Source organism: Oncorhynchus keta, chromosome 14, assembly GCF_023373465.1.
Source record: "Oncorhynchus keta strain PuntledgeMale-10-30-2019 chromosome 14, Oket_V2, whole genome shotgun sequence".
Lineage (NCBI taxonomy): Eukaryota > Metazoa > Chordata > Actinopteri > Salmoniformes > Salmonidae > Oncorhynchus > Oncorhynchus keta.
This window is the reverse complement of record NC_068434.1, coordinates 58,824,957-58,852,450: the sequence shown is the minus strand read 5'-3', so window position 1 is coordinate 58,852,450 and position 27,494 is coordinate 58,824,957. Positions and strand designations below refer to the sequence as shown.

The 27,494-nt window shown below is 41.7% G+C and overlaps 1 protein-coding gene and 1 long non-coding RNA gene across 8 annotated transcripts in view; one reads left to right on the top strand and one right to left on the bottom strand.

Moving 5' to 3' along the window:
* Positions 1 to 2,114: 2,114 nt before the first annotated feature.
* LOC118393707 (uncharacterized) lies at positions 2,115 to 15,892 on the bottom strand. Its single transcript, XR_004827588.2, has 3 exons — positions 15,592 to 15,892; positions 3,824 to 3,905; positions 2,115 to 3,581 (listed from the first exon to the last, which is right to left on the bottom strand). It is a non-coding gene; the product is annotated as an uncharacterized LOC118393707 (long non-coding RNA).
* ano1a (anoctamin 1, calcium activated chloride channel a) overlaps positions 14,648 to 27,494 on the top strand; it is a 41,234-nt gene continuing 28,387 nt past the window's right edge. For 2 of the 7 annotated variants that reach the window (XM_035786711.2, XM_052462028.1), the window contains exons 1-3: positions 16,180 to 16,385; positions 18,170 to 18,342; positions 22,809 to 23,153. In XM_035786711.2, coding sequence (XP_035642604.1) covers positions 16,325 to 16,385; positions 18,170 to 18,342; positions 22,809 to 23,153 — 579 coding nt within the window. In that variant the 5' untranslated portion in view covers positions 16,180 to 16,324. Of the gene's footprint in view, positions 14,784 to 14,908; positions 15,074 to 16,179; positions 16,386 to 18,169; positions 18,343 to 21,204; positions 21,419 to 22,808; positions 23,154 to 27,494 lie in introns of those variants that run through there. The other 5 variants (XM_052462025.1, XM_052462024.1, XM_052462023.1 and 2 more) reach the window with 5 other exon arrangements.

The window sequence follows — 27,494 nt, the reverse complement described above, 5'->3', positions numbered from 1 at the left end:
ACACACTGTGATTTATTAGACACAGAGTGATGATTTAAAAATAACATAAAACACACAGCATTCCATTCCAGTTGAAAAAAACCCACTCCAAAATCACTCCATCCAGCGGGGCTCTATCAATCTCGATTGCTACTCTCTTTATCTGTGAGAAAATGTTCTTGCTGTCTGTTCTAAGGTATTAGATCTGCCCGCTTGTTTTAATTTCAGCCTTGTCATGACAGGATGTGTAGGGGGCAACAGGAAAATGACGGTGCATGGGAAATGGTTAATGCACTTATTTTAGACTGGAGTGTTTGCTGGTGTGAAGAGGACACTAGAAACGCTTCCCATGGAGAATTAGAACCCATGTTTTGCAAAACCATGGCTGGTGATTTTGCCACAATCAAAATATTAGGGCATTTGTTTTGACTTTGTAATTGCCTCTGAGGTCACATAAATAATGTTTTACTGATGATGAAAGATAGGCTTGAAAACACATTCAAGCTGTTCTCAGCCAAACCTAAATAAGCTGATAATCAGAATAAGATATGAACATAGATCTTCCTTCTCAAACAAACTCCAGTTATGTTTAAATTTCATTCTTCGCCATCTGTGAATGTCAACCAGCAGAGTATAAAAAGGAGGAACACTGGTAGCATGCAACATTCCATCCCGACCCGTCTCTTTGTTTGTCCTGTTTAGCAGAAGTACGATTATCCATGCAAAGAGATCCCTTACACTAATCAAAAGGCCACAGGGCATGGGTAAAAGTGGAAGCGGAGCTGGTGAACTTAATTGTATTCATTGATGTGTCTGTGTGTATGTGTATTTGTGCGTGTGTGTGTGCATGCGTGCGAGAGAGAGAGATAGTTGGAGGAGAAAGTAATTCAGGCTGGGTGGGTCTATGTCTAGCAAGACACACAGATGTTGACCAGAAGGAAGCGTTTGTGAAACTGTCCAATCTTCTGTTTGTCCAGCATTCTCATGGGAGTGTGTGTGTGTGTGGGGGGGGGTCATAAAGTGTAAACAACTTCCTTTCATGCTTGTCTTCCTCTCCTATACATATCAACTTTTCCACAGTGAAGTTTATGAAATGATGGGCTTATAACTTTCAGGGACGGATCGAAAACAAAGATAGTATTACCAAGTTAAGGTTGGTTTAAAATTCTCTGTGCTACCCCAAACAGTACCTATCCTGTAACGGGCTAATGGAGCATCGCATTACCCCATTACAATCTGCTAGCTACCCTCCCCCACAACTACACACATAGCTCCAATGAAGATGTTCTGCACTCAATGGAAGCAGAAATGCCTCTTTTTTTCCCCCATCGTTCAATAAAGGGTGTGTCCAAACAAATGTCACACAAGGAAGTGTAGGGAAATATGACAAAGACAAAAGGAGTGGCAAAGAAAGTTTGGTTTGTTTAGAGTAGGGATAGGCAACACCGGCCAGTCGTGTAACACGATATTGGTGACCTTGTTTGACCTTTTCTGTCGTGTTTTGAGACATGGTTCAATCCCACCCTAGGACACATGAATTACAGGAGGAGGGAACCAACTATGATTAACTAGTTTTACAGGAGAGGCGGGGACCCACTGTGATTAACTAGTTTTACAGAAGAGGAGTGGACCCACTGTGATTAACTGAGTGCCTCTTTAGAGCAAGGCATCTATATCCTGTGAGATGTAAAGAAAAAAAATCTGAAGTTAAACTCACTTTCAATATTCTACCTCAGCAGTTACATGCTTCATGATCAACACCTATTTATTAATTGCTTCATGCAACAAACCTAGATAGTTGTTTTATGTCTGTTTAGTGTAAACAGTTTGATATGGGAATGTAAATACATAGCTTTTTATTTTCTTAAAAATGGCACTCCTTTACACCTCATGTAACACCTGATTTACTTAACAAGAGGCACATCTCAATAGGTGTTCCAGGTAAGTCATGACATAACAAAAGTGGGGGCTTTCCTCTTTTGTTCCCTATTGTTCCTCAAGCAAGATTAAATCACAAATTCCCATCAGACCAACACCGTGAATGACTGAAACGTTCTGTCTAAAAAAAAAAAACGATTATTTTGTAACCTGTGTACTTTACTGTATTTATAGTTGGGATATTGCTCAAAAGTAAAACTTCAGACATTGCTGGAGGACATCTTGCATTTGGAGGACGATTGCATTTGCCATTGTAATGCATATATAAAGACAACATGGAAAAACAAGAGAAGATTTGCTGTACGTTGAGGTTTAATTTAACGAAATCATACTTGAGTAAAAGTAAAGTTACCTTAATAGAAAATGACTCCGTAGAAGTGAGTTATCCAGTAAAATACTACATGAGTAAAAGTCTAAAAGTATTTGGTTTTAAATACACTTAAGTATCAAAAGTAAATGTAATTGCTAAAATATACTTAAGTATCAAAAAGTAAAAGTATAAATAATGTCAAATTCCTTATATTAAGCAAACCAGGCGACACAATGTGTTTTTTTTCTTCAAATTTACAGACAGCTAGGGGCACACTCCAACACTCAGACATCATTTACATAGGAAGAATTTGTGTTTAGTGAGTCCCCCAGATCAGAGGCAGTAGAGATTCTCCTGATAAGTGCGTTAATTGGACCATTTTCCTTTCCTGCTATAAGCATTCAAAATGTAATGAGTACTTTTGGGTGCCTGGGAAAATGTATATATTTTTTAGGAATCTAGTGAAGTAAAAGTAAAAGTTGTCAAAAATATAATTTGTAAAGTACAGACACCCCCCAAAAAATACCTAAGTAGTACTTTAAAGTATTTTTACTTAAGTACTTTACAGCCCTGATAATACTGTATATCCAGTGATCTCAAGCAATTTATGTACAGTAAAGTAAAAGAATGGACAGTACCTGTGAAATAAATACAAATCAAACAAGCCACTTCCATCAATGGACATTTTCAGCTCCTATTTATTTCAGTCACTCTCCCTTCCCCACCATCCATCTCTACTTTTCAGTCTCATAAAAGGCAGACTGTGTCCCAATGTCCTGTATCAGTTACAGAGAAAAAAACTTTGTCTAGGCAGTAGATATTTTCCTGCCAAATCAAGGAAAGCCGGTATGTGTGTGATGGCTGTTGGAGCCTTGTTTCAGCGACTGGTGGCAGAACCTGTACAGATGTAGAGAGGGGTGTTGCGCTACGGATTTTCTTTTTCCTCAGTTTGCTCCTTCCTCACTGCCTCCCTCTGCTTCGAGGCCTCCAGGTCCCACTGAAAGAAGGCAGCGGCAGCAAAATACTGAAATGGCATCCTTGAATTGGGTGAGGCGTGATTGGACGTGATTGGGACACTGACCATTTTACTCTCTGCAGTAAAATAATGCCACAGCTGTGTGTCTCTGTCTCTGGAGCTTCTCTGGGCTGGTGTTGAGAGCAAAGCAAATCTACCCACTTCAGGATCTCTTCCTCCCCATGGTGTTTGGCCAGTAGGACATCACTGGCAGCTTTAATGGGCTCTGTCCATCGGTCGTGGGCCAAAATGAAGAGGCAACCTCATCTCTTGATGGGTCCAGTGGAGAAGCTGTCAATGGCAGTGATGATGTGGCTGGCAGAGGTGTGCTTGGAAGATCTGAACGAGGCACAACATTATTTTAATGACAAAGTCTTTACTATACATGAACCTAAATCGTGTGTGTGTGTGTGTGTGTGTGTGTGTGTGTGTGTGTGTGTGTGTGTGTGTGTGTGTGTGTGTGTGTGTGTGTGTGTGTGTGTGTGTGTGTGTGTGTGTGTGTGTGTGTGTGTGTGTGTGTGTGTGTCGGAATGAGTTAGTGCCTGCGCACACAAGTATGTGTGTGATATCATTCAAATGACCTGTATCCAGCAGGAACCCTTTAGAGGAAACCTCTTTTGTAGTGGCAGGAGCTGGTGCCAAAGGGGAGCGGAGCAGGACAGCCTGTAGAGAAGACCACTGTTAGAGCTGGGCCTGTTCTGCTGGGGCCTGAGCAGAGAGGAGAGCCAGAAGGTCATGTATGTCATGCCTCTCCTGAAATAGAGATCCAATTATCTTAAATGAGAATAATCATAAAGCTAAACTATGTGAGTAAGTGAGTGCATGAGTGAGTCTGTGATTGAGAGGCAAAGAGTGACCTTCTGGCTCTCCTCTCTGCTCAGTAGAGAGCAGAGTGAAAGAAGAAGAATGCCTGAGTAGTTGGCCACTCGCACGGCCATACAGTCATTGGGATTGTGGTTTGTCACGTGAGAGTTTAGCCTAGCTCAGGTTACCAATGAACTGACATCATGAAAAGGCTCCAGAAAACTCATCAAATTAACAATAGAATGAAACCGATGCTTGCATAAATTTGAAGGGGAATTATTTTTGGCACCACCCAGAATGACATCCCTATTATTCTATTTTCCACTTGTGGATTCAACTGATGTGTTTAATGTTAGTGGTTATCAATTGAGATAGGCCTGTAGGCTATGCACCAGCATTTGTCAAGAGCACTGCAGGAAACATTTTACATATGTAAAGTCACTGTTGTTGCAGAACCATTTAGTAGGAAAATATATTGACATCGTCCCTCGTTGAAACATGGAGACACAAGCCATATGGGTATAGCATAGAGCATGATAGAGAGTGCTTCTCTATATACTTCCCACTATGGTGTCTGTGAGGGCAATGGCAGTGCCATTGAGGCAATCTCCATTTTGAAGTCATAATTTTTATTTTTCACGATTGGCTGATCCCTCCTGATGATGTAGTTGACAACATTAAAATGGTGGAAGCTCTCTGTGGCGCTGCCATTGCTAAAATGGCCTTTAGGCCACTAGAGGCCTCTATCATTCTCTATTTGGTGTAGGTACTGAAGATGCAAAGCATTGCGGCAAGTTTGACCTTTGGGCACTCTCCAAAGTTTCAATTACATACGCTGACTTTCTCTGTTTCCTATTTCTATCAGAATCAAACGTCAGTAGGCCTAATAAGCACACATATTTAACTGCCAATTGGCTGTTAGTTCCCTTCAGTTGGTATAGCTTTCCATTTAAATCTTTGTTTCTTTACCTTAATTTGCTTCCTCTGTAAACGACGTCACGGCCGTTTGGTTGTTCCTGAGAATCTCTTAACAGTTGAAAATATTTAATGTAAAGTAAAAAAATAAATGTAACCTACCGAGTGGTGCAGCAGTCTAAGGCACTGCATGCAGTGGTTGAGGCGTCACTACAGACCTGGGTTCGATCCCAGGTTGTGTCACAGCCAGCCGTGACCGTGGGTGACCCATGAGGCAGCGCACATTTGACGCAGCGTCGTCCGGGTTAGGGGAGGGTTTGGCCGGCCGGGATTTCCTTGTCCCATCGTGCTCTAGCGACTCCTTGTGGCAGGCCGGGCGCCTGCAAGCTGACTCCGGTCGCCAGCTGGACGGTGTTTCCTCCGACACATTGGTGCGGCCGGCTTCCAGGTTAAGCGAGTAGTGTGTCAAGAAGCAGTGCAGCTTGGCAGGGTTGTGTTTCGGAGGATGCATGGCTCTTGACCTTCGCCTCTCCCGAGTCCATAGGGGAGTTGCAGCCATGGGACAAGACTGTAACCACCAATTGGATATCATGAAAAGCGATAAAAGTACAACAACAACAAAAATATATGTAGGCTAATTAAATTATTATGGAGTGGAGCACAGACCAAGCAGTTTGAATGTGGCGCATAGCGCAATACTTGACGTGTCATCACAGTTCCGTGGACAACAGACCAGTTTATTGCACACCATTCTCCCTATTATAATTCCATGTACAATAATCTTCCAACATTACCTTGGGTTAAAGAACTGAATTAATCAAACACCCCCTTTTCTTGGCGTAAAGGTTCTCCAACCTATTTTTCCATGAGTGTCTAGGGATCATGAAAACTTCCCTAAAATGACATATTGTGAAATATCTGATTGTTTTTAGATCTACACATGCGTTCTGAAACAGAGATATCCAATTGCAATCTTGTTTCTTCCTTGCAACTCGCCAACGGGCTCGGGAGAGGTGAAGGTCGAGTCATGCGTCCTCCGAAACAGGACCTGCCAAGCCGCGCTTCTTAACACCCGCCCACTTAACCCGGAAGCCAGCTGCACCAATGTGAAGGAGGAAAGACCGTTCAACTGACAACCATCAGCTTGCAGACGCCCGGCCCGCCACAAGGAGTCGCTAGAGTGCGATGAGCCCACCCAGCCAAACCCTCGAACCCCAGGCTGCAGTGATGCCGCAGTGCCTTAGACCGCTGCGCCACTCGGGAGGCTATATTCCTATGTTTTGATGACTATCTTCCATTGAGCTCTAGTTGTACCTTATGAGATCTAGAAAATGTTGCCATTTATAAAATTGTTCTAGAGTAATTCAAAAAAGTCAGGTATACTTTGACCATTGGGGGTTGAAATGTAATGCTTCCCAAGCTGAAGGTGTGCACTGAGTATAGGCACTGTGCAGGAACCTTGCAGTCAGAATTCTAAACCAGGGCTGCCCACTGGGCACAGACGTCCATTCAACATCTATTCCAAGTCTATTCCATGTTGGATCAACGTAATTTAATTGAAATTATGTGGAAGCAATTTTGATTCAACCAGTGTGTGCCAGTAGATGGGCACCTCTATTCCTCAGGGGTCTGATTGGTGACATAATTTTGCCCCAGACTATTAGCTATTAGGGATGGGGAAAACAGTGTGACACCAATCAGGCCCCCGAGGGCTGGAGTTGCTTATCCCTGCATTAAACAAATCAAACTTTGCCACTCCTTTGGTCTCTGTCGTATTTCCCTACACATCCTTGTGTGATGTTTTTCTTGACACACCCTTTATCGAATAATATATATATTTAAGGAGGTGTTTCTGCTTCCATTGAGTGCAGAACATTATCCTGGGGCTGTGTGTGTAGTTGAGGGGGAGGGTAGCTAGCAGACTAACAGGCTAATGTGATGTGTCAATAGCTGTTACAGGATAGGTACTGTTTGGGGTAAAGCAGAGAATTTTAGACCAATCTTAACTTGGCAATACTATCTTCGTTCTCGATTCGGCCAAACATATATCTTCTAAAATGTTTGTGTTCAGATGCAGGTGTTACGTTATTAAAATAAATACTACCTTATCTATTTTAAATATTCTCTCAGTGATCGAAACACCCCACTTAGGTACAGACGCCAGTTCAACGTCTAGTTTTGATTTTCATTTGGTTGAGTTGTCAACTAACGTGAATTCAACTAGAAATGAACAAACAATGTCACCATGTCATTGGATTTAGGTTAAAAGTTGGGTGAAGATGACGTTTTTCAAATTCAATGAGTTTTCCATTTTGATTCAAGAACTGCAACACTGCTCGGTTTTTTCACGCTCAAGTTTCCCCTGTGTATCAAGAATGGTCCACCTCCCAAAGGACATGCAACCAACTTGACACAACTGTGGGAAGCATTGGAGTCAACATGGACCAGTATCCCTGTGGCACGCTTTCGACACCTTGTTGAGTTCATGCCCCTACAAACTGAGGCTGTTCAAAGGGGGAATGGAGGGTGGAACTCAATATTAGGAAGGTGTTCCTAATGTTTGGTATACTCAGTGTATACATCTTCTTTTTTTGCAGGATGTAAAAAGGATAATTCAACCTTCTGAAAGATGCATGAATGGTTTTGTTATATTTCAGCCGGTAGATTTGAAAGTAGCGCTCACGAGCCAAAATAGGTCCCCAAAAATTGTGCACAACTGTGTACAATGTCATCCACCTCGTATGTTGTACACAGTTGTGCACAATGTTTGGGGACCCATTTTGGCTTGTGAGCGCTACTTTCAAATCTACCGGCTGAAATGATACAAAACCTTTTATGCATCTTTACGAAGGTTGAATTGTACCCTGACAATGGACACCTAATAGCTGTAATTTAAGGTTGCTTGTGTGACCCTGGTTCTCTGATAATATGATTGAGATCTCTCACTATGGGGACACGCCCTTCTAGGCAGAGTCACAGGAAGCTCCAACCTCACAACATCTGTCAAAGACAGAGTGGGGAACCCCATTCATTATAAGGTGCCACGGTCCCATCCTCTAATTCATTATCAAGCATATGTTTTCTTCCTTAAGCAAGCGTGAAGGGAAACTTGGTGAGAGACCTCACTCATATTGTCAGAGAACCGGGGCTACGCAAGTAACCTTAAGTTAGCTTGAAAATACTTGTTTTGTTGTCTCACTATGGCGATATAGCCCCCCGGAGCTAGGTAGTTGTGACAGAACCATCTCTCAGAGGCCCCGAACTAAGAGACATATGCGCCGAGCAGGGGCAAAGACATGTATTCTGTAGAAGCTTAAAAACAAATGAGGGGTAACCAACGTACCGGATAATAAGTCTCTATACAGAGGTGCTGCAAGCGATGCCCTTGAGTGGTCCTGAACATGGTAGCAAAGAAACCCTCAAGACTCACCAGGGTAGCCTACCAGTGCAAACTAAATGGAGGAGAGAGAGGCGTCCTGCCCTTTAGGGCGACACCGAGGAGACAGGGAGAGCAGTTCACGTGTCAATCCCAACTCTAGAAAGCAGATGCACCCATCCTCCGCTTTGGGGGTGGTCTGTCTTCTGCCTGAGAAGGGGCAGGGCCATACACTAAGAGAAGTGCCCTGCTCCTCGCCGCCGCTGGGGATGGACCCCTAGGTCAGGACTTCGAAGAGGCTGCAGTGAAGGACCGCTTGCCCCAGGACTGCGTGGGTGGGATCTTGAGTCCCTGGATGCTGAGACCTGTCCACAAGCCTGATGACGCACACACACCAGAGGTAGGATTTTATAGACATAACAAGACTCTGTGGCCCTTGGAAAAGAACATTCATTTATATATTTCTGGAGAAATGGCACTGTAAGCATGGAGTGGAGACAGTGCTAGGTGGCAACTGATATTTAGTCGTCCAGCCTCGGCTTGAATTTAAAGCGGTACAGAGGAGTGAGCTTTAGCTTGGAGAGCACTTGTGACCAGAACGACCATGTTTTAGCCCAGCTTTGGCTAGAGGTTGTAAAAAATAGCCTTGACACAGTAGCTGTCTTGGTTTTAGAGTCTCTCGGACTGGAGGACTGCGTAGGTGTGATCAGTTAAGTAAGCAAGGACGACCTACAGAAAGTAGGTCAACTGTGCAGGAGAGCTAAGCTAGCCACGTGCTAGCTGAGGTACGCCACGTGAGAGTTTAACCTAGCTCAGTTTAGCAGTGGTAACACTAGCCTTGCCAGGTTAGCTAGCCTGTTTAATGCTGTCTCGTGGACTAAATCACTGAGTAGTCGGACCGTTTCAAAAAGTAAGCACAAGCAACTGGGTGCTAGGTGAACTATATACGAGAGTTAGGCTAGCAATTTGCCAGACGGTAGCTAATATTCAGCAGGAATTCACCGCAAGTGCTAGTAAGCCAGTAGCCTGGCTTAAGCTTGTGGTCTGGCTTAAGCTTGTGGTCTGGCTTAAGCTGACACAGACCAGTTCTACATAACACTGTACAACACTCAAAGGACTAGGGGTCGCCGAGAACTGCCTGAGCATGTTAATTGGGTCATGCGTGTGCTAGACGATGCTTAACTGTGAAGTTCTTGTAATTGGCATTAGCTAGCTAAGTGGTCACCCAGTGGACTACTAGCTTAGCTATAGCTAGCACAGTGTAAGCTGAAGAGAACCATGTTGCGCGTCGGTCTAGAGAGCCTCTTTTGACCATACTTCCCTGCTCTATAACTGGTCAGTTTATCCGTAACGAGTAATTCCAGAAATTTGAGTGCTTGGCTTAGTTCGCCCAGTACGATGAAATCAGTAGACATAACTCTGAGAGAGACTGTTCTGTCAGCCAGGTTATGTGGGTACTACTCAAAGCCTGATCGTGGGGTCTGTAAAGCTTAGCTAGCTAGTAGCAGCCTAGTGGGCTAAACACTTAGCTGTAGTTATCACTTCGTTAGCTGGAGAGCACCACGTGAGGGTGATACTCTAAAGGCTGAAAATCTCCCACAACTGTAGTATGGAGAGGCAAAACCAGTTCGTCTAGCCAGTGCGGGTGCTGATAAGCTAAACGAGCAGATAATTAATGCTACCAAGTGTAGTTAGAAAAAGGGAAGCAGAAAGAGTGAACTCTAATGGTGTGCTGGCCAACATTAACTGTAGAGCTAGTCCTGGCATTGGCTAGCTAGCATTCACACTTTGGGCTAATATCCTAGCTATTGCTAGCACTCCGTTAGTAATATAATATAATATAATAATATATGCCATTTAGCAGATGCTTTTATCCAAAGCGACTTACAGTCATGTGTGCATACATTCTACGTATGGGTGGTCCCGGGAATTGAACCCACTACCCTGGCGTTACAAGCGCCATGCTCTACCAACTGAGCTACAGAAGGACCACATGCTGGAGAGAAAGCATGTTCTTCGTGAGCTGGCTAGGTTAGCCTTGCAGCGTGTTCTAACAAAAAGCAGCATGAAGCGGGTAGCTAACTAGGCTAGAGGGGTGAAGGATGTGGTGCTATCTTCGACTGGAGACTGAGAAGTACATTTTTTGGTAAGTGTGTTCAAACTTCACGACGGCATGCTGTTATCCTACGCTCAGTGGCGAGGGCTGAACAGGTCACCTGTGAACAGTTAAGCAGGACAGTAGTGGGTTCAAGTCGTGCTAAGGAGAAATAGAGATCTTGCCTTTGCCGTAAGGAAGAATACAAATCAAATCAAATGTTATTTGTCACATACACATGGTTAGCAGATGTTAATGCGAGTGTAGCGAAATGCTTGTGCTTCTAGTTCCGACAATGCAGTAATAACCAACGAGTAATCTAGCTAACAGTTCCAAAACTACTACCTTATACACACACAAGTGTAAAGGGATAAAGAATATGTACATAAAGATATATGAATGAGTGATGGTACAGAGCGGCATAGGCAAGATGCAGTAGATGGTATCGAGTACAGTATATACATATGAGATGAGTATGTAAACAAAGTGGCATAGTTTAAAGTGGCTAGTGATACATGTATTACATAAAGATGTAGTAGATGATATAGAGTACAGTATATCTCACATATGAGATAAATAATGTAGGGTATGTAAACATTATATTAAGTAGCATTGTTTAAAGTGGCTAGTGATATATTTTACATCAATTCCCATCAATTCCCATCAATTCCCATTATTGAAGTGGCTGGAGTTGAGTCAGTGTGTTGGCAGCAGCCACTCAATGTTAGTGGTGGCTGTTTAACAGTCTGATGGCCTTGAGATAGAAGCTGTTTTTCAGTCTCTCGGTCCCAGCTTTGATGCACCTGTACTGACCTTGCCTTCTGGATGATAGCGGGGTGAACAGGCAGTGGCTCGGGTGTTTGTTGTCCTTGATGATCTTAATGGCCTTCCTGTGACATCGGGTGGTGTAGGTGTCCTGGAGGGCAGGTAGTTTGCCCCCAGTGATGCGTTGTGCAGACCTCACTACCCTCTGGAGAGCCTTACCGTTGTGGCCGGAGCAGTTGCCGTACCAGGCGGTGATACAGCCCGCCAGGATGCTCTCGATTGTGCATCTGTAGAAGTTTGTGAGTGCTTTTGGTGACAAGCCGAATTTCTTCAGCCTCCTGAGGTTGAAGAGGCGCTGCTGCGCCTTCTTCACGATGCTGTCTGTGTGGGTGGACCAATTCAGTTTGTCTGTGATGTGTACGCCAAGGAACTTGTTCCATCGATGTGGATAGGGGGGTGTTCCCTCTGCTGTTTCCTGAAGTCCACAATCATCTCCTTAGTTTTGTTGACGTTGAGTGTGAGGTTATTTTCCTGACACCACACTCCGAGGGCCCTCACCTCCTCCCTGTAGGCCGTCTCGTCGTTGTTGGTAATCAAGCCTACCACTGTTGTGTCGTCCGCAAACTTGATGATTGAGTTGGAGGCGTGCGTGGCCACGCAGTCATGGGTGAACAGGGAGTACAGGAGAGGGCTCAGAACGCACCCTTGTGGGGCCCCACTGTTGAGGATCAGCGGGGTGGAGATGTTGTTACCTAGCCTCACCACCTGCGGGCGGCCTGTCAGGAGGTTCAGTACCCAGTTGCACAGGGCGGGGTCGAGACCCAGGGTCTCGAGCTTGATGACGCGTTTGGAGGGTACTATGGTGTTAAATGCTGAGCTGTAGTCGATGAACAGCATTCTGACATAGGTATTCCTCTTGTCCAGATGGGTTAGGGCAGTGTGGTTGAGATTGCATCGTCTGTGGACCTATTTGGGCAGTAAGCAAATTGGAGTGGGTCTAGGGTATCAGGTATGGTGGAGGTGATATGTTCCTTGACTAGTCTCTCAAAGCACTTCATGATGACGGAAGTGAGTGCTACGGGGCGGTAGTCGTTTAGCTCAGTTACCTTAGCTTTCTTGGGAACAGGAACAATGGTGGCCCTCTTGAAGCATGTGGGAACAGCAGACTGGGATAGGGATTGATTGAATATGTCCGTAAACACACCAGCCAGCTGGTCTGCGCATGCTCTGAGGGCGCGGCTGGGGATGCCGTCTGGGCCTGCAGCCTTGCGAGGGTTAAGACGTTTAAATGTTTTACTCACCTCGGCTGCAATGAAGGAGAGTCCGCATGTTTTGGTTGCGGGCCGTGTCAGTGGCACTGTATTGTCCTCAAAGCGGGCAAAAAAGTTATTTAGTCTGCATGGGAGCAAGGCATCCTGGTCCGTGACTGGGCTGGTTTTCTTTTTGTAATCCGTGATTGACTGTAGACCCTGCCACATACCTCTTGTGTCTGAGCCGTTGAATTGCGATTCTACTTTGTCTCTATACTGACGCTTAGATTTTTTGATTGCATTGCGGAGGGAATAGTTACACTGTTTGTATTCAGTCATGTTTCCGGTCACCTTACCCTGATTAAAAGCAGTGGTTCGCGCTTTCAGTTTCACACGAATGCTGCCATCAATCCACGGTTTCTGGTTTGGGAATGTTTTAATCGTTGCTATGGGAACGACATCTTCAACGCAAGTTCTAATGAACTCGCTCACCGAATCAGCGTATTCGTCAATGTTGTTGTTTGACGCAATACAAAACATATCCCAGTCCACGTGATGGAAGCAGTCTTGGAGCATGGAATCAGATTGGTCGGACCAGCGTTGAACAGACCTCAGCGTGGGAGCTTCTTGTTTTAGCTTCTGTCTGTAGGCAGGGAGCAACAAAATGGAGTCGTGGTCAGCTTTTCCGAAAGGAGGGCGGGGGAGGGCCTTATATGCATCGCGGAAGTTAGAATATCAATGATCCAAGGTTTTACCAGCCCTGGTTGCGCAATAGATATGCTGATACAATTTAGGGAGTCTTGTTTTCAGATTAGCCTTGTTAAAATCCCCAGCTACAATGAATGCAGCCTCAGGATGTGTGGATTCCAGTTTGCAAAGAGTCAAATAAAGTTTGTTCAGAGCCATCGATGTGTCTGCTTGGGGGGGAATATATACGGCTGTGATTATAACCGAAGAGAATTCCCTTGGTAGATAATGTGGTCGACATTTGATTGGGAGGAATTCTAAATCAGGTGAACAGAAGGACTTGAGTTCCTGTATGTTGTTGTGACCACACCACGTCTCGTTAACCATAAAGCATACACCCCCGCCCCTCTTCTTACCAGATCATTAATCATTAAGTAGAGGATGGGTGCTGGGGTGCCTTATAAGTAGTTGGGTTCTCTGACAGACGTTGTATGATTGGAGCTTCCTGTGACTTTGCCTAAAATGGTGTGGCCCCACAGTGAGAGACCAAAATTAGTATTTGAAAGAAGACCACCATACCAAAATGTTAGCTGAAGGCAAAACACACATTGATTGTTACACAGTTGATTACTACTTAAAGTGAATGAAGAAGAATTCCTGAGTAGTTGCACGCCCTGCATGGATACATTCATTGGGATTGTGGTTTGAGAAGACCACAGCCTCTACCAAAAGGACTGACATCATGAAAAGGCTCCAGACAACTCATCAAATTAACAATAGAAGGATACCAATGCTTGGATAAATTTGAAGGAGAAATTATTTTTGTTACCGACCCAGAATTAACATACCTATTTGTCCAGAGCACTGTAGGAAACATTTTACATATGTAAAGTCACTATTGTTGCAAAAGCATTTGGTAGGAAAATGTATTCAGATGGCCTTTCATTGTGCATTGATTATTTGCATTAAAAAAGTCCATCAACTGAATATGATTATTTATTTTTAACCTAATTACATCCATTCCCTCAACAGGTATTTCTATTCCATTTCCCATCTGTGTTTTCAAAATTTTAAACAAGACTGTATGCACAGACACAGGCTACTTTTTAAAGATGTGACAGAACAGGTGGTTGAATCCAGATGTGAATTATGCACAATATAATACTTTTTTATGCATGTACTGTCACTTTCCTACTGCATTTAGAAGTCTCAGGTTGTCTGAGAGTGCCCTCCTGTTGGACCTTATTCCCTGCTGCATTACCAGTCCCCACACGCCCAGGCTGGAATGTGTATGCAGAGATTTTGAAAGCATTCCTAATGTGTTGAATTGAATTTCCTATTGTCATCCTAGGCTTACCTGATATTGATATATTATTATTCTGATTCACAGACTTGCAAGACTATTTGTAAACTTCAATGGTAATCCAATGCCAAACTCTGTAGGCTATTGTTTGTGGCACTAAGGTGAGGACAACAATACATTTTTCCTGATTCATCCTCGAGGAGGGAGTAGTAGCAGGGAGGTCGTTGAGCAGGTAGACACAGGCAGAGAAGAAGAAGCGAAGGGACAGGCTTTACTCTTCCCAAAATCTGTCCATGTGAGATGAGACATTTTTTGAATGGGGGTCGATAAGAGAGTGTCGAATTACGTAAGGCATATTTCATCAAGGCATATTTCATCAAATATAAGTTTCATAATGTTTAGGCTGTTACAAATGTACTGACATAAGTGGAAGCAAATGGCATACCGGTAACTTTGAGAAAAACGACTTCGTTGTTTCACTGTTGTTTTGCCCTCTCATTGGCTAGAATGGTCCCACCTGATCTTGTTTGACCCTAAACATTGAGGACACGTATTTCTAGTCGGCTATCTTGTCATTATAACATACAATCTTCGACACAGGTGAGTCGCAGAAAAAGGTGAGACTGGAACCATGTGGTAAAGTGCAGTTTTTTAAACATTTATTTATTTATTTGTGTGTGTCTGGACATTATTGCTTTATTGTGCTGAACTAAAGTAATCATAATTGCTGTCTTTCAGTAATTTCAGTAAATATTGTTTCGTTTTACCAAGTTAATTCAAAGCCCAGGTGCGTTTCGTTGTCGCGGTGGTGGTTTCCCTGGTGTTTCTCTGTGGCATCCCGGTAACCCAATCGTAAAGAGTATATTTTCCAGAATGTTTCGAAAAACAGAGTATCCGCATGTAAATATGGGCCTATGAAATATTTCTACATATAAAAACACGGTTTTAAATATTTTGTTATGGATAGTTACATTTTGTACTATGATCATGCTCCTGACAAATGTAAGCATCGTGCAGAACGAAGTCGTTCCCACGCCGGCTACGTACAATTCAAATTCCGCAGGTATCCAGAATGTCCCCCATAAAAGTTAGATATAGTGTGCGACTGGGCATCTAAATTTTACATTCTGTACATGTTGTAGGGTACTTCTGACCGTTTTCTTGATTGCTTCATCTGTGACCATCCCTCTTGGTTCGGACTGTCGCCTCCAGGTATTGACTTGGTGAAATGCCCTCATTCGAACTACTATATACTGTTTGTTTTTTAATTGAAAAAGTAAATCAATTGATTAAGTTAATTTGCTTGATTTGGTGAACCCAAAAAATGAGCTATCAATCATTTGATACGGGGATGAAAAGCCGAGTGCATGCCGGTGCAGGTCAAATCATTAAATTATTAGAAATCATAGAACCATATGTAATATGTTGCCGCGTTGCTCTGTCAAATGAAACATCTGATTTTGACGGATACCCTCACACCTACCCATGTTGGAGGAGACATCAGATCGTGGCGTGGGCGGCACCAGCTGTCTTTTGCTGGTGCTCTCACCACCACTTTTACCATCCTAGTGATGAACTGCATTGAAATATATTACAGCTATTTTGCGCGACGTATTGTGGGAGGGCACATAATGCACATTATATAGTTCGTAACGCGTATGGATTATAGATGTCTTGTTTAGAGAGAGCGAGCCTCTGTAGTAGGCTAGCCTTCGCGGGGAAGCAGTGGGACGTTTGTGGGAAACCCGAGGTTTCCTTGCCACACCATAGCATTGAGCCCACGGGCGCAGTGAAGGCATCGTCTAGAATCTAGATAGATGTTTTTCAGAGCGTGGAGGACAGAGAGAGGAAATATGTTGTGATCACTGGTTTAAATAGTCTGTTCAAATGGAGAGACATGGTGATGATGATCCGATGCAAACCATAAACAATCATGATAAAGTATCTGGTAAGTTAATGGTGTTTGAATAATGGTTCATTTGAATTTATTTTCTAAATGTAATAAACTCCAATAAAAAGCGCACCACCGGTAGTCTATGGTTGCATAAAGTAAAGCTTTATTTGATGGATGAATATGCAGCAGATTAGCGGTTTAGAGCGTTGGCCAGTAACTAAAAGGTTGCTGGTTAGAATCCCCGACCCGAGTAGGCGAACAATATGTCCATGTGACCTTTTAGCAAGACACTTAACCCTAATTGATAATCTAAGTCTAAGCTCTTTATAATTGTCTGCTAAATGACTAAAGTAAATGTAAAGTGTAGGAAGGCAGGCAGGCTGTAGCCTTTAATTAACTATATATAAGCCCACTCGATTTAGTTTTAACACATTATTTGTGCATGTTTATATTTTAGGCATTTTGGGGGGTTCGAAACGATTTATTACACATTTGTCATCATGACCATTCACTATAATGTAGCTTTGAGAGGTTTGTCTACCTGGATGTCAGTATTCTGAGACAAGTGTTCATTGTGGAACCAGTTGGACTACACTAGGCTACAGTAGCTGATAAGAGCGATAAGCACAGACGGATATATTTACGTAAGCACGACTCTATTCAAGCATGCCTTATACTACCATTCAAACCATTCCAGCTTGAATTCGTAAAAACAAATATGTTAAGAAATATGTTTCTGACAGCTTTTGGTATAAACAGTATCTATCTATGACTGCTATTGAATTATTCTAATGTTGAATGGGATGAGGAATGGAATTAGCATAGACAGGTGTTTTTTCTGATAAGCATGAAGGCTGGTTCATAGTTGGCTGGTTCATAGTTGGGAAATGTCCATCGAATTGGTGTAATTTCATTTTGTATTAGCTACTCCATCACATCATATTCCTTCACCTCTCAATAACTTGTTTCATGTTGATATAGCAAATCAAGCTTCTAAATCAGAATATATTCACTTGACTATTTGACCATTTATAGCATCTTTATGGAGAGATACAAAATTATGTTTGTATCATTACTGAATTGTAAATTCCAGCACATAATTTTACAGTGCAAGACATCAGGTCACAGATTTTGATTTGAATGGAGCTGTCAGTGTAATTATATCATGTAATTCTTAAGCCTATTATGGTCCATATCAGGCTTCTCCAAATTTCATCACACACTCCTTTTTTTCCCTAAAGTGCACCCAAGGTCCATTATCTGTGAAAGGTTATTACAATGATTTGACTTACAGTATATAGGAGTCTTTGACTGTCAGAAGCTGTCCCTAGCATTTCCTAGGGTAGGGGAATCCTTGTGAGTCATTGCCCAAGAAAAGGCACATACTTGGTGGGGTTCCATTTTATTCCCTCTAGAAGATTTTCTCAATGTACTGTAAAAGGCATCTCAAGGATTCCTAATCTAAGACCAGATCTGTACGTTGTCTAGGTATGCTCAGATGTTAAAATCTTTATAGAAATATTGTCGTACAGGCATGTGGGGTAGATGTTGAGTGCGATTTCAACTACGGTCAGATTCTCAGTGATTATAGTCAGCTATATGGGTACTTCCTCATCCACATTGTTGGTTTACCCTAGAAATGAATACCCAAAGCATGTTGGTTATTTTTGTTGTGGCTGTCAAGAACCTCATCAGACAGTACACAATGGTGGGATGCTTCTCATGCCATTGAGCTGGACAGTACCCTCTTCGCACCATTTGACATGGAAGCTCATCCCAGAGTATCAAATACTTACAGTATATTGTGCCATACTAATCATCTCTTTCCTCCCACACAGGTACAACTTTCCTAGTACACGACCTCTCTGGTAGTCTTCTCCCTGAGTTGGAAGAGCAAGGCACCATGAGGAGGAATGACTATTATATCCCTGTATCCGGCGAGGAGAAGGCCGCAGACTTTGGGGACACTAAGGATGGTGGTGTTAGCAAATATAGCAAGTATGACTCCATCGTAAGTGGTCTTCTCTACATTGGGAATGTGCATTTATTAGGGATCCCCATTAGTTTTGTCAAGGCAGCAGCTACTCTTCCTGGGGTCCAAACACGTTAAGGCACTTACATCACACCTACAACAAAATATAAAACAGTACATCATATAACATTATTACACCACTACATATCTACAATACAACATGTATAATAACACCATACAACAAGATTACAATGTACGTGTGTGTAGAGTGCGTGTGTATGCGCATGTCTGTACAGTACCTGTGTGTATGTATGTCTCCGCTGTTCCATAAGGTGTATTTGTATATATTTTTTTATCTGATTCTACTGCTTGCATCAGTTACCTGATGTGGAATAGAGTTCCATGTACTCATGCCTCTATGCACTATTGTGCACCTCCCATAGTCTGTTCTTGACTTGGGAATTGTGAAGAGACCTCAGATGGCATGTCTTGTGGGATATAATTCAAAATAATGTGACTTTCTTTCGCCCTCAAGATCAAAGCATTTAATAAAGTAGTTCAAAGTGTATAAACAGCTGATGGGCATACAGTTGAAGTCGGAAGTTTACATACACCTTAACCAAATACATTTAATCTCAAATTTTCACAATTCCTGACATTTAATCCTAGTAAAGATTCCCTGTCTTAGGTCAGTTAGGATCACCACTTTATTTTAATAATGTGAAATGTCAGAATAATAGTAGAGAGTGATTTTTTTTTCCCCCAGCTTTTATTACTTTCATCACATTCCCAGTTGGTCAGAAGATTTCATACACTCAATTAGTATTTGGTAGCATTGCCTTTAAATTGTTTAACTTGGGTCAAATATTTTGGGTAGCCTTCCACAAGCTTCCCAAAGTAATTTGAGTGAATTCTGGCCTATTCCTCCTGACAGAGCTGGTGTAACTGAGTCAGGTTTGTAGGCCTCCTTGCTTGCACACACTTTTTCAGTTCTGCCCACAAATTTTATATGGGATTGAGGTCAGGGCTTTATGATGTCCACTCCAATACCTTGACTTTGTTGTCCTTGAGCCATTTTGCCACAACTTTGGAAGTATGCTTGGGGTCATTGTCCATACGGAAGACCCATTTGCGACCAAGCTTTAACTTCCTGGCTGATGTCTTGAGATGTTGCTACAATATATACACATCATTTTCCATCCTCATGATGCCTTCTATTTTCTAAAGTGCACCAGTCCCTCCTGCAGCAAAGCACCCCCACAACATGATGCTGCCACCCCGGTGCTTCATGGTTGGGATGGTGTTCTTTGGCTTGCAAGCCTCCCCCTTTTTCCTCCAAACATAACAATGGTCATTCTGGCCAAACAGTTCTATTTTTGTTTCATCTCTAGGAGACAGAACGCATCTTCTTCCTGAGCGGTATGACGGCTGCGTGGTCCCATGGTGTTTATACTTGCGTACTATTGTTTGTACAGATGAACGTGGTACCTTCAGGTGTTTTGGAAATTGCTCCCAAGGATGAACCAGACTTGTGGAGGTCTACAATTTTTTTTCTGATGTCTTGGCTGATTTCTTTTGATTTTCCCATGTCAAGCAAAGAGCCACTGAGTTTGAAGGTAGGCCTTGAAATACATCCACAGGTACACCTCCAATTGAATCAAATGATGTCAATTAGCCAATCAGAAGCTTCTAAAGCCATGACATAATTTTCTGGAATTTTCCAAGATGTTTAAAGGCACAGTCAACTTAGTGTGTGTAATCTTCTGACCCACTGGAATTGTGATACAGTGAAATAATCTGTCTGTAAACAATTGTTGGAAAAATTACTTGTGTCATGCGCAAAGTAGATGTTCTAACCGACTTGCCAAAACTATAGAACAAGAAATTTGTGGAGTGGTTGAAAAGGGAGTTTTAATGATTCCAACCTAAGTGTATGTAAACTTCCGACTTCAACTGTATCGAATCCTGGGTGGAATCTTTGTTTTGATCCTCAGTCATCATTTTTACCACACTAAGATGAACTTCTGTGTATAATTACTGTATGTTAATAACCTAAAACCAAAATAATCCCTTCAGCACTGTTCAACTGACTTTTAAAGAAAGAAATGGTGCAAATAATGAATGCTCATAGGAAGTCACCCTCATGTACTGCCCTGTGTTAGTGGTGTAGAAGGTTAAAAAGTCAGAGTTGGTGTTCCTCTCTTGATGAGGACTACTGCCCCATCACTGTGAAGACTGCATTAGGTCAAACTGGTGGACCTTCCATTGGGTCAGAGGGTCATTTGGACAGTAATTGCGGTTTTGGACTATCTAATCACAGACACACTGGAATGATTAAGCAAGCTGATGTATGCATCTAAAGCTGTTAAGAAAGGTCAAGTACATTGTTCGAAAACACTGAGTCAATTAAATCAGTGCGGAATGTGGATGTATTGTTATGGATCAAGTGACTACTTAAACAGGCACTGATGGATTTTTCTTGTTGTTATGAGGACCTATTTCCAGAATTAGTTAATGTATTCATTATGATATTAAAATGATGCAGTATTGTTGTTCATCTATCCTATAGTGACCCTACGGATGTTATGTTCAACCCTCTCCCACGGGACTTAGCTGATAGTGAATGGGCATGATAATTAGGTGGCTTAGCTTCAGTAGCCATACACCTGAAAAGGTTGATATGCAAATGTGTCAGAAGTGATGCATGCCTCTCTAGATTAGGGGGGCCTGTGGCTGAGTAATAACACGATTGATATGCATGCTGGTTTTGCTCACAGCACAGGAGCTAGGAGGTGGGTGGCTGAAGGAAGGTTACTGGTTCTCTCTGTTCCTTTATCTGCTACATGCCGTAACCACATCCTTGTATTCCCTGTGAGGAGTGACCTTTGCTGTGACTTCCTGTTCTGAGGGGGCTGAGGCTTGTCGTCCAGTGGGATGCTTGGACTGAGATGTTTCTCCCACAACTATAGCTGTTTTGTCTCTCGATTTATCAAATAGGTTTGTTTTCCATAACAAAGCGACTGTTTGTTCTCAACAAAAGCAATGAATTTCTAACAGACGATTGCAGAGCAAATATTGTGTGTGGGTGTGCCGTACCAGTAGAGAGAACATACAGGTGAGGCCATTCAAACTAGATCTACACACATTTAGTTTGTATTAATGCGTACAATCCATTTTGAATGAGTTATTTTAAGGTAAAAATACCTATATCCCTATTTTATATCAATGTGTGTCACTATACCTAACAGTTATTTTGCAGTAACACATCTATATATCACAAGGTGAACATATTTGTGCTTAATATATGAATGTGTAAACACGATTGTATTCAGGAACCCTTCCCCGCAGAGTAGGGTTATTTCAGAGTCAAAGTTGTGGTGTTTGTTTATAACATGCTATATGGCACAAGTGTAGCTTTTCACACATCAGCTGTTATCAGATGCAGTAAATTTAGTTTGACAAGGTCATGAGTTCAATGTGGACAAGTGCAGTCCCATTTTTGAAAGATGAAATACAATCCAGGTGTCATTTACACAATCCTCATCTGTAATAATAATAATAATATATGCCATTTAGCAGACGCTTTTATCCAAAGCGACTTACAGTCATGTGTGCATACATTCTACGTATGGGTGGTCCCGGGAATCGAACCCACTACCCTGGCGTTACAAGCGCCATGCTCTACCAACTGTGCTACAGAAACAAACATCTTTTTGATTTTGTCAATGGGGACAATTTGAACTACAACATTCATCCTTTAGTGTCCCGTTGGGCCAGGGATGGGGGCCTCGCCTGGCCGGTGGCTCGAGGTGGGAGGGGAACTCGGATCTGCCCTGTTTGTATTTGTTTGTTTGCATTTTTAGATATAGTTTTAGATGTATGTTTTGTGTTTTGATGCTCGTCTTTATTTGTGATGTGTATATATATGTTTTTTAAACAACATTTAACTTAAAGCCTTACTTCAATTTGCTGCCAAGTCCCATTTTCACACTACAGCAAATCATGTATTTAAGGATAATGGAGCAAAAACGTTTTTAGGTCACAGGCGAAAATAAACACCAGAGTCACTTTGTTACCATATCTTCCTCTATGAGTCGTACTGTCAAATAGCGTTTCATTGATTTGGTCACTGGTCTTCTGGGACAGTATGTCCTTATGAGTTGGATTAGGACATGAAGTATTATGAGAAAGTCTAACGTAATGTGTTGAAGGGTGCAAAGATTATTTTGTCATCTTTTGCGGGGCATCATTTTAATCTGTACAGAATGATTTAAATTCCCCCTCCTTGAAGAAGGCAGTAGCAGAGATGGGGTTGAATGCACTGATTTATCACGGTGGAGAGGGGCAATTTGACTATCCACAAGGCTTAAGCTTTTGCAATTTTAAAAGATAAACAAATGTTCATACGACAAACTCTCACAGGCTAGAATACACATGCCTTCTCCTCGTGATCTGCCAACATGTCTCCATTTAAAACTACAATCCCCCTTTCTCTCTCTTCTCAGCCATTGAACTCCCTCAAGTCAGATGAGGCAGCCTCAAGCCCAAAGCAGGGGCCTACATTCCAGGATGGCCAGCGGCGGGTGGACTATGTTCTCACATATCATGTCCAGAAACCCCAGAGTGTTCGCCGCAAGACATCCCGGTTTGCAGATTACCGCATCCTCAGGAGCCTGCGCCGCAGTCTGAGCACGATGAGAAGTGGGGGCACGCCACCATCCAAAGAAGACCCTGAGATTGCTGCCCACAAGCATCGCCTTGACTACCATGAGGATGACAAGCGCTTCCGCCAGACTGAGTTTGAGGATAACCTTCGAGAGGTGGGACTGGAGCTAGAGAAGGATGAGGGGGTGAGTTAGTGGCCTTGGACTGTGTGTTTTCCCCACACGTTGGAAAACCTCAACAGTAGAACATCTCGAGGTCTTTTTGGAATAACCTAGCAATTAGACTCCTTAACCGAACTGATACAAAAATGTTGATGAAACTATTCTGTTGTCATATTCAAGCCCTGGTGTGTTGGTGCATTTAGCCTAAATGCTTGCTTGTAGCTGCATTCTTTCACATCTTGGCAATCAATGTTCGGATGTTGTCTTTGAGGTCAGGTTGTTCTATTGAACACGACTTAATTCTCCTTCCTCCTTACTGGTTGACATTTGTCCATCTATTTTTCATGTAGCGATTGTATCATGTATCTTTTTCAATACTGGAACAAGGCGTTGAGAGTTTACTGTGATCCATTATGATTTTTCAAATCTATAATAGACCTGCATTCGTCACGTTATTGATCCGTATCAAAAGAACAGCTTTCACCAAATATATATCTGCTAAGAAAGGACAGCATTTTAGCCAAAAGTTTTTAACTACAAACAAAACCTGATAATAATGATAAGTCCACTGTACTCCCTCAAATCATTAATCATTAGTTTCAAACTTCCTCAATTTTGATGTGCTTAATTTAGCATGCGCTGCCCTTAGATACAATTATCCTGGTATCATTACTAGACCAATGTCCAACAAATATGTGATAGCTGTTTCTCCTTAGATTGTTCCTGTTACCCCTCTAAATGTAAAAAAAAAAAAATGTTGCAAACGTAGTACATTTCTCAGCGTAAGGAATCGGTGATATTTAATCCCAGGCATTTAATAAAATGTTGTTTGAGACGTGTTCTCCTATGTCTCCTTTAACATACGTACTTTGGGTGACGTCCATCAGTCCCGGAAGGAGGAATCCTACTCAAAACAGATCAGATAATACAGTGTTTCATTAAGTGAAATTGACACCTACAATAACCCCTACAATAACCCCTTTCCAGTAATCTAATCATTTCAAACTGTTGCATACATTTAGTAAAAACAAACCTGTTGTTTAAAAAATGTTTTAAAAAACAACACAGTTTGCATGTTCCTCACAAAGAGGACAACTGATGCCACTGAGCCAGATGTTTTTGTGTCAGGGGAAAAGCTCCAGGTGGTATCCGATTTTAAGTACCTTGGCATCATACTTGATTCCAACCTCTCTTTTTAAAAAGCAAATTAAAAAGGTAACTCAAATAACCAAATTCAACCGAGCTAATTTCCAAAACATATGAAATTGTTTGACTACAGAGGTAACAAAACTGTACTTAAAATCTATGATACTCCCCAACTTAACATTATACTTGACTAGTTGGGCCCAAGCTTGCTTTACAACATTAAAACCCATTCAGTCTGTCTGCAAACAGGCTTTCAAAGTGCTTGATAGGAAGACCAATAGCGATCATCACTGTTACATTCTCAGAAAGCATGAGCTCCTGAGTTGGAAAAATCTTGTGCAGTACACTGACTCATGTCTTGTATTCAAGATTGTAAATGGCCAGGCTCCCCCTGCACTCAGTACTTTTGTTAAACAGAAACCTTAACCTTAACCCAAACCTTATGGCAGCAGATCCACAAGGTCTGCCACGAGAGGTGACTGTATGTATTTCCCTTATGGAAAAGCACCTTTAGTCAATCTGCTTACTCTGTGAGAGCTTCCCATGTCTGGAATACCCTGCCATTAGATACACACAACTGTGATTAATGTGCACTGTCCCTGTAAATATAAAGTCAAACTCAAACGGCAATCCACTTTAATGACCTAACATTGTTCTTCGTAATGGAAACAGATGATAATGTTAGTGTTAGTTAGTAACTGGTGTTACCTAAACTATAAAACCAAGCAACAATAATCAGAAACTGTCACACAACGTTTCCGATTCAACTATTCCGACCTGAATCCCTTCCAGCCCAATATAGCCCAGCGAGCACAACCAACTATAACCCATTCTCAAACAACGTTCTGCTTTACCTCTATCGTAAGAGTAAAAACAAACTTTACAACTTTCTCTTCTCTTTCGGCTTCACACTTATGAAATGTCCAAGACTTTAAAAATAACATGTAATGCGCCAAATGTATAAAATACATCAGTCGATCCATAAGAATAAAAAACACATTTCGGTGGGCACAACTCTATCGCAATTACCTATCCGCTATTATTAGAATTCATTAGATTTAGGTCTCTTCTTTGATTCAGTTATTTAAATACGACTCCATTCTCAATATGTTATTCCAGCAGACCATTTAGGCAACAGACAACGTATTACATTGAAATCGCCTCGCTATTTATGTTGAATGAATTTGTCTTTCAATTTGAACTAAAGCAAGCTGTTAAAACGTTCAGTTTATATCTTAAACAAACACTAGCAACCTTTCCAGGCAAAACATACCAATAGTTGAATTACAATCAGAAACCCAGATTTTAGTCAACACCATATACCCAATGCTATTGAAATTATGATGCTATCGAAACCTCGCAAATAACCCAATTATTAATTATCTGTAGTCATAAAATCAGGCACATACTAACGACACAATTCTCCGAAAATAACCTTAATTAAAGGTCCAAGCGTTTCTCCGGCGAGGATTATTACATGCCAAGTGAATAGATTAGCAGTCAGAGTTAAATTGACATTCATTGACTAGGAAACAGATCTTGCACTTTTTAATAAAACTAGATTATGTTTTCTCATGCAACGTATTTCAATTACTTTACTACATCACAATAATCACGCAATGATAATTAGTTTGATGGATACCCTAGGCTTCGTACGACGTTATAAATTAGGTCGAGATTCCATCTTAAATCGCTCTAACTTTATGGAAAAAGGTTTATTCAATAAATCCAGCAACTCCTCATACTGGGAAGAAAAAATTGAAAACACATTTTCAGGCCTTAAGGGCAGTTTTATTTCAAATGTTGTACCCAGATGGAGAAAATCCAATAAGCGTTTATTACTCACATCATTAGGGTAAGTTAACCAAAAGTGGACATACTCCAATCAGTTTTTAGACAATTGCCTAGACTTTTTAGACAGTTTAATAATGCTTAAACCTCATCTTTATCAAATGATCCATTAAAGATACCAACTCAAAACATATGTACAGTAAGTCTACAAATGGGTGGTTTAAATTGTATCTGATTATATTCCCAGTATTACTTTATTAAATATTTAGTAATCTTTTATACACACATACAATTTATCATATTTTCATATATTCACAGAATCCATATAAAACGTAAGACATTCTTAGGTACTCAGGACAACCATTCCATTTTCAAGGACTTTCCACAGCTACGAAGCAGAACCCCAAAAATCGACTTTTGTTTCCCGGACAATGACCATGGGATCCTCAACGGTTCTCTAACCTCCCAGAGACCACGGCAAAATTAAGCCTCTCAGGAACTATAGACCTTCCTCTGCTTTCTAAAATATCATCACACTCTCAATACCACCCCGTGATATTCTATGATGGACAGTGAAGGAACAGAGCCCCAAGATAACGTTATATCAAAGCTTAAATTAAAAAATTCAATAATCTGATTAATCATATTTCTATATATTACTATCCAAGCATCAGATTAAGACTAATTTCCATATTCACACAACTCTCGTATCACAGTCACACAATGCTATTCTCAAACATACCTAATCAATTAGTTGTTTTTCAACAATATTTTAACCTGCAGGAATAGTTCCTAGGATAATGCAACTCATACATATACGTCTTTCAATACTTATAAAATGGTGTACAGGTTTAAAATAATTACAGGTTTAAAACAAGTACAGGTTCACCTTACTATCTTATACTATATCATAAATGATCTTAACTAGTTAACACAGATTCCGGTTGGTTTAACATTAAATGGTCAAAACTAGTTCACACAGATTCTAGATATTTAACACTAAATTACCAAACCCAGGGCTTACCTGGCTAGCACATTTAAAATAATTGGAATTCACCACTGAGGGTCAGTTAAACAGTCACACAGACACTTTTCAGATTGAGGTTCTTCTTCCAATAGGGTTTCACCAGGTACCGTGCTTCACACAGAACCCACAGTCACCCTGGCCCCTCACCTCTACGGACTGCACCAATCCCCTCTGTGATCAATTCAGTGTCAGGACGGCTCTAGGTCGCCCGCAACTGACCAATGATAGGTGTCTTTGAGTCGACGAACTCTCAGATCATCTGACTCTGCCCTGTTTACACCTGCAAGGTGCCCCCCTCACACAGGAATACACACTCAGGGCCTACGTAACAGAGGCTTTTCTTAACTCAACTTCGCATGCTGTTCGCTCACCTCTTTTAAAAAAATATTAAAAACTATGTT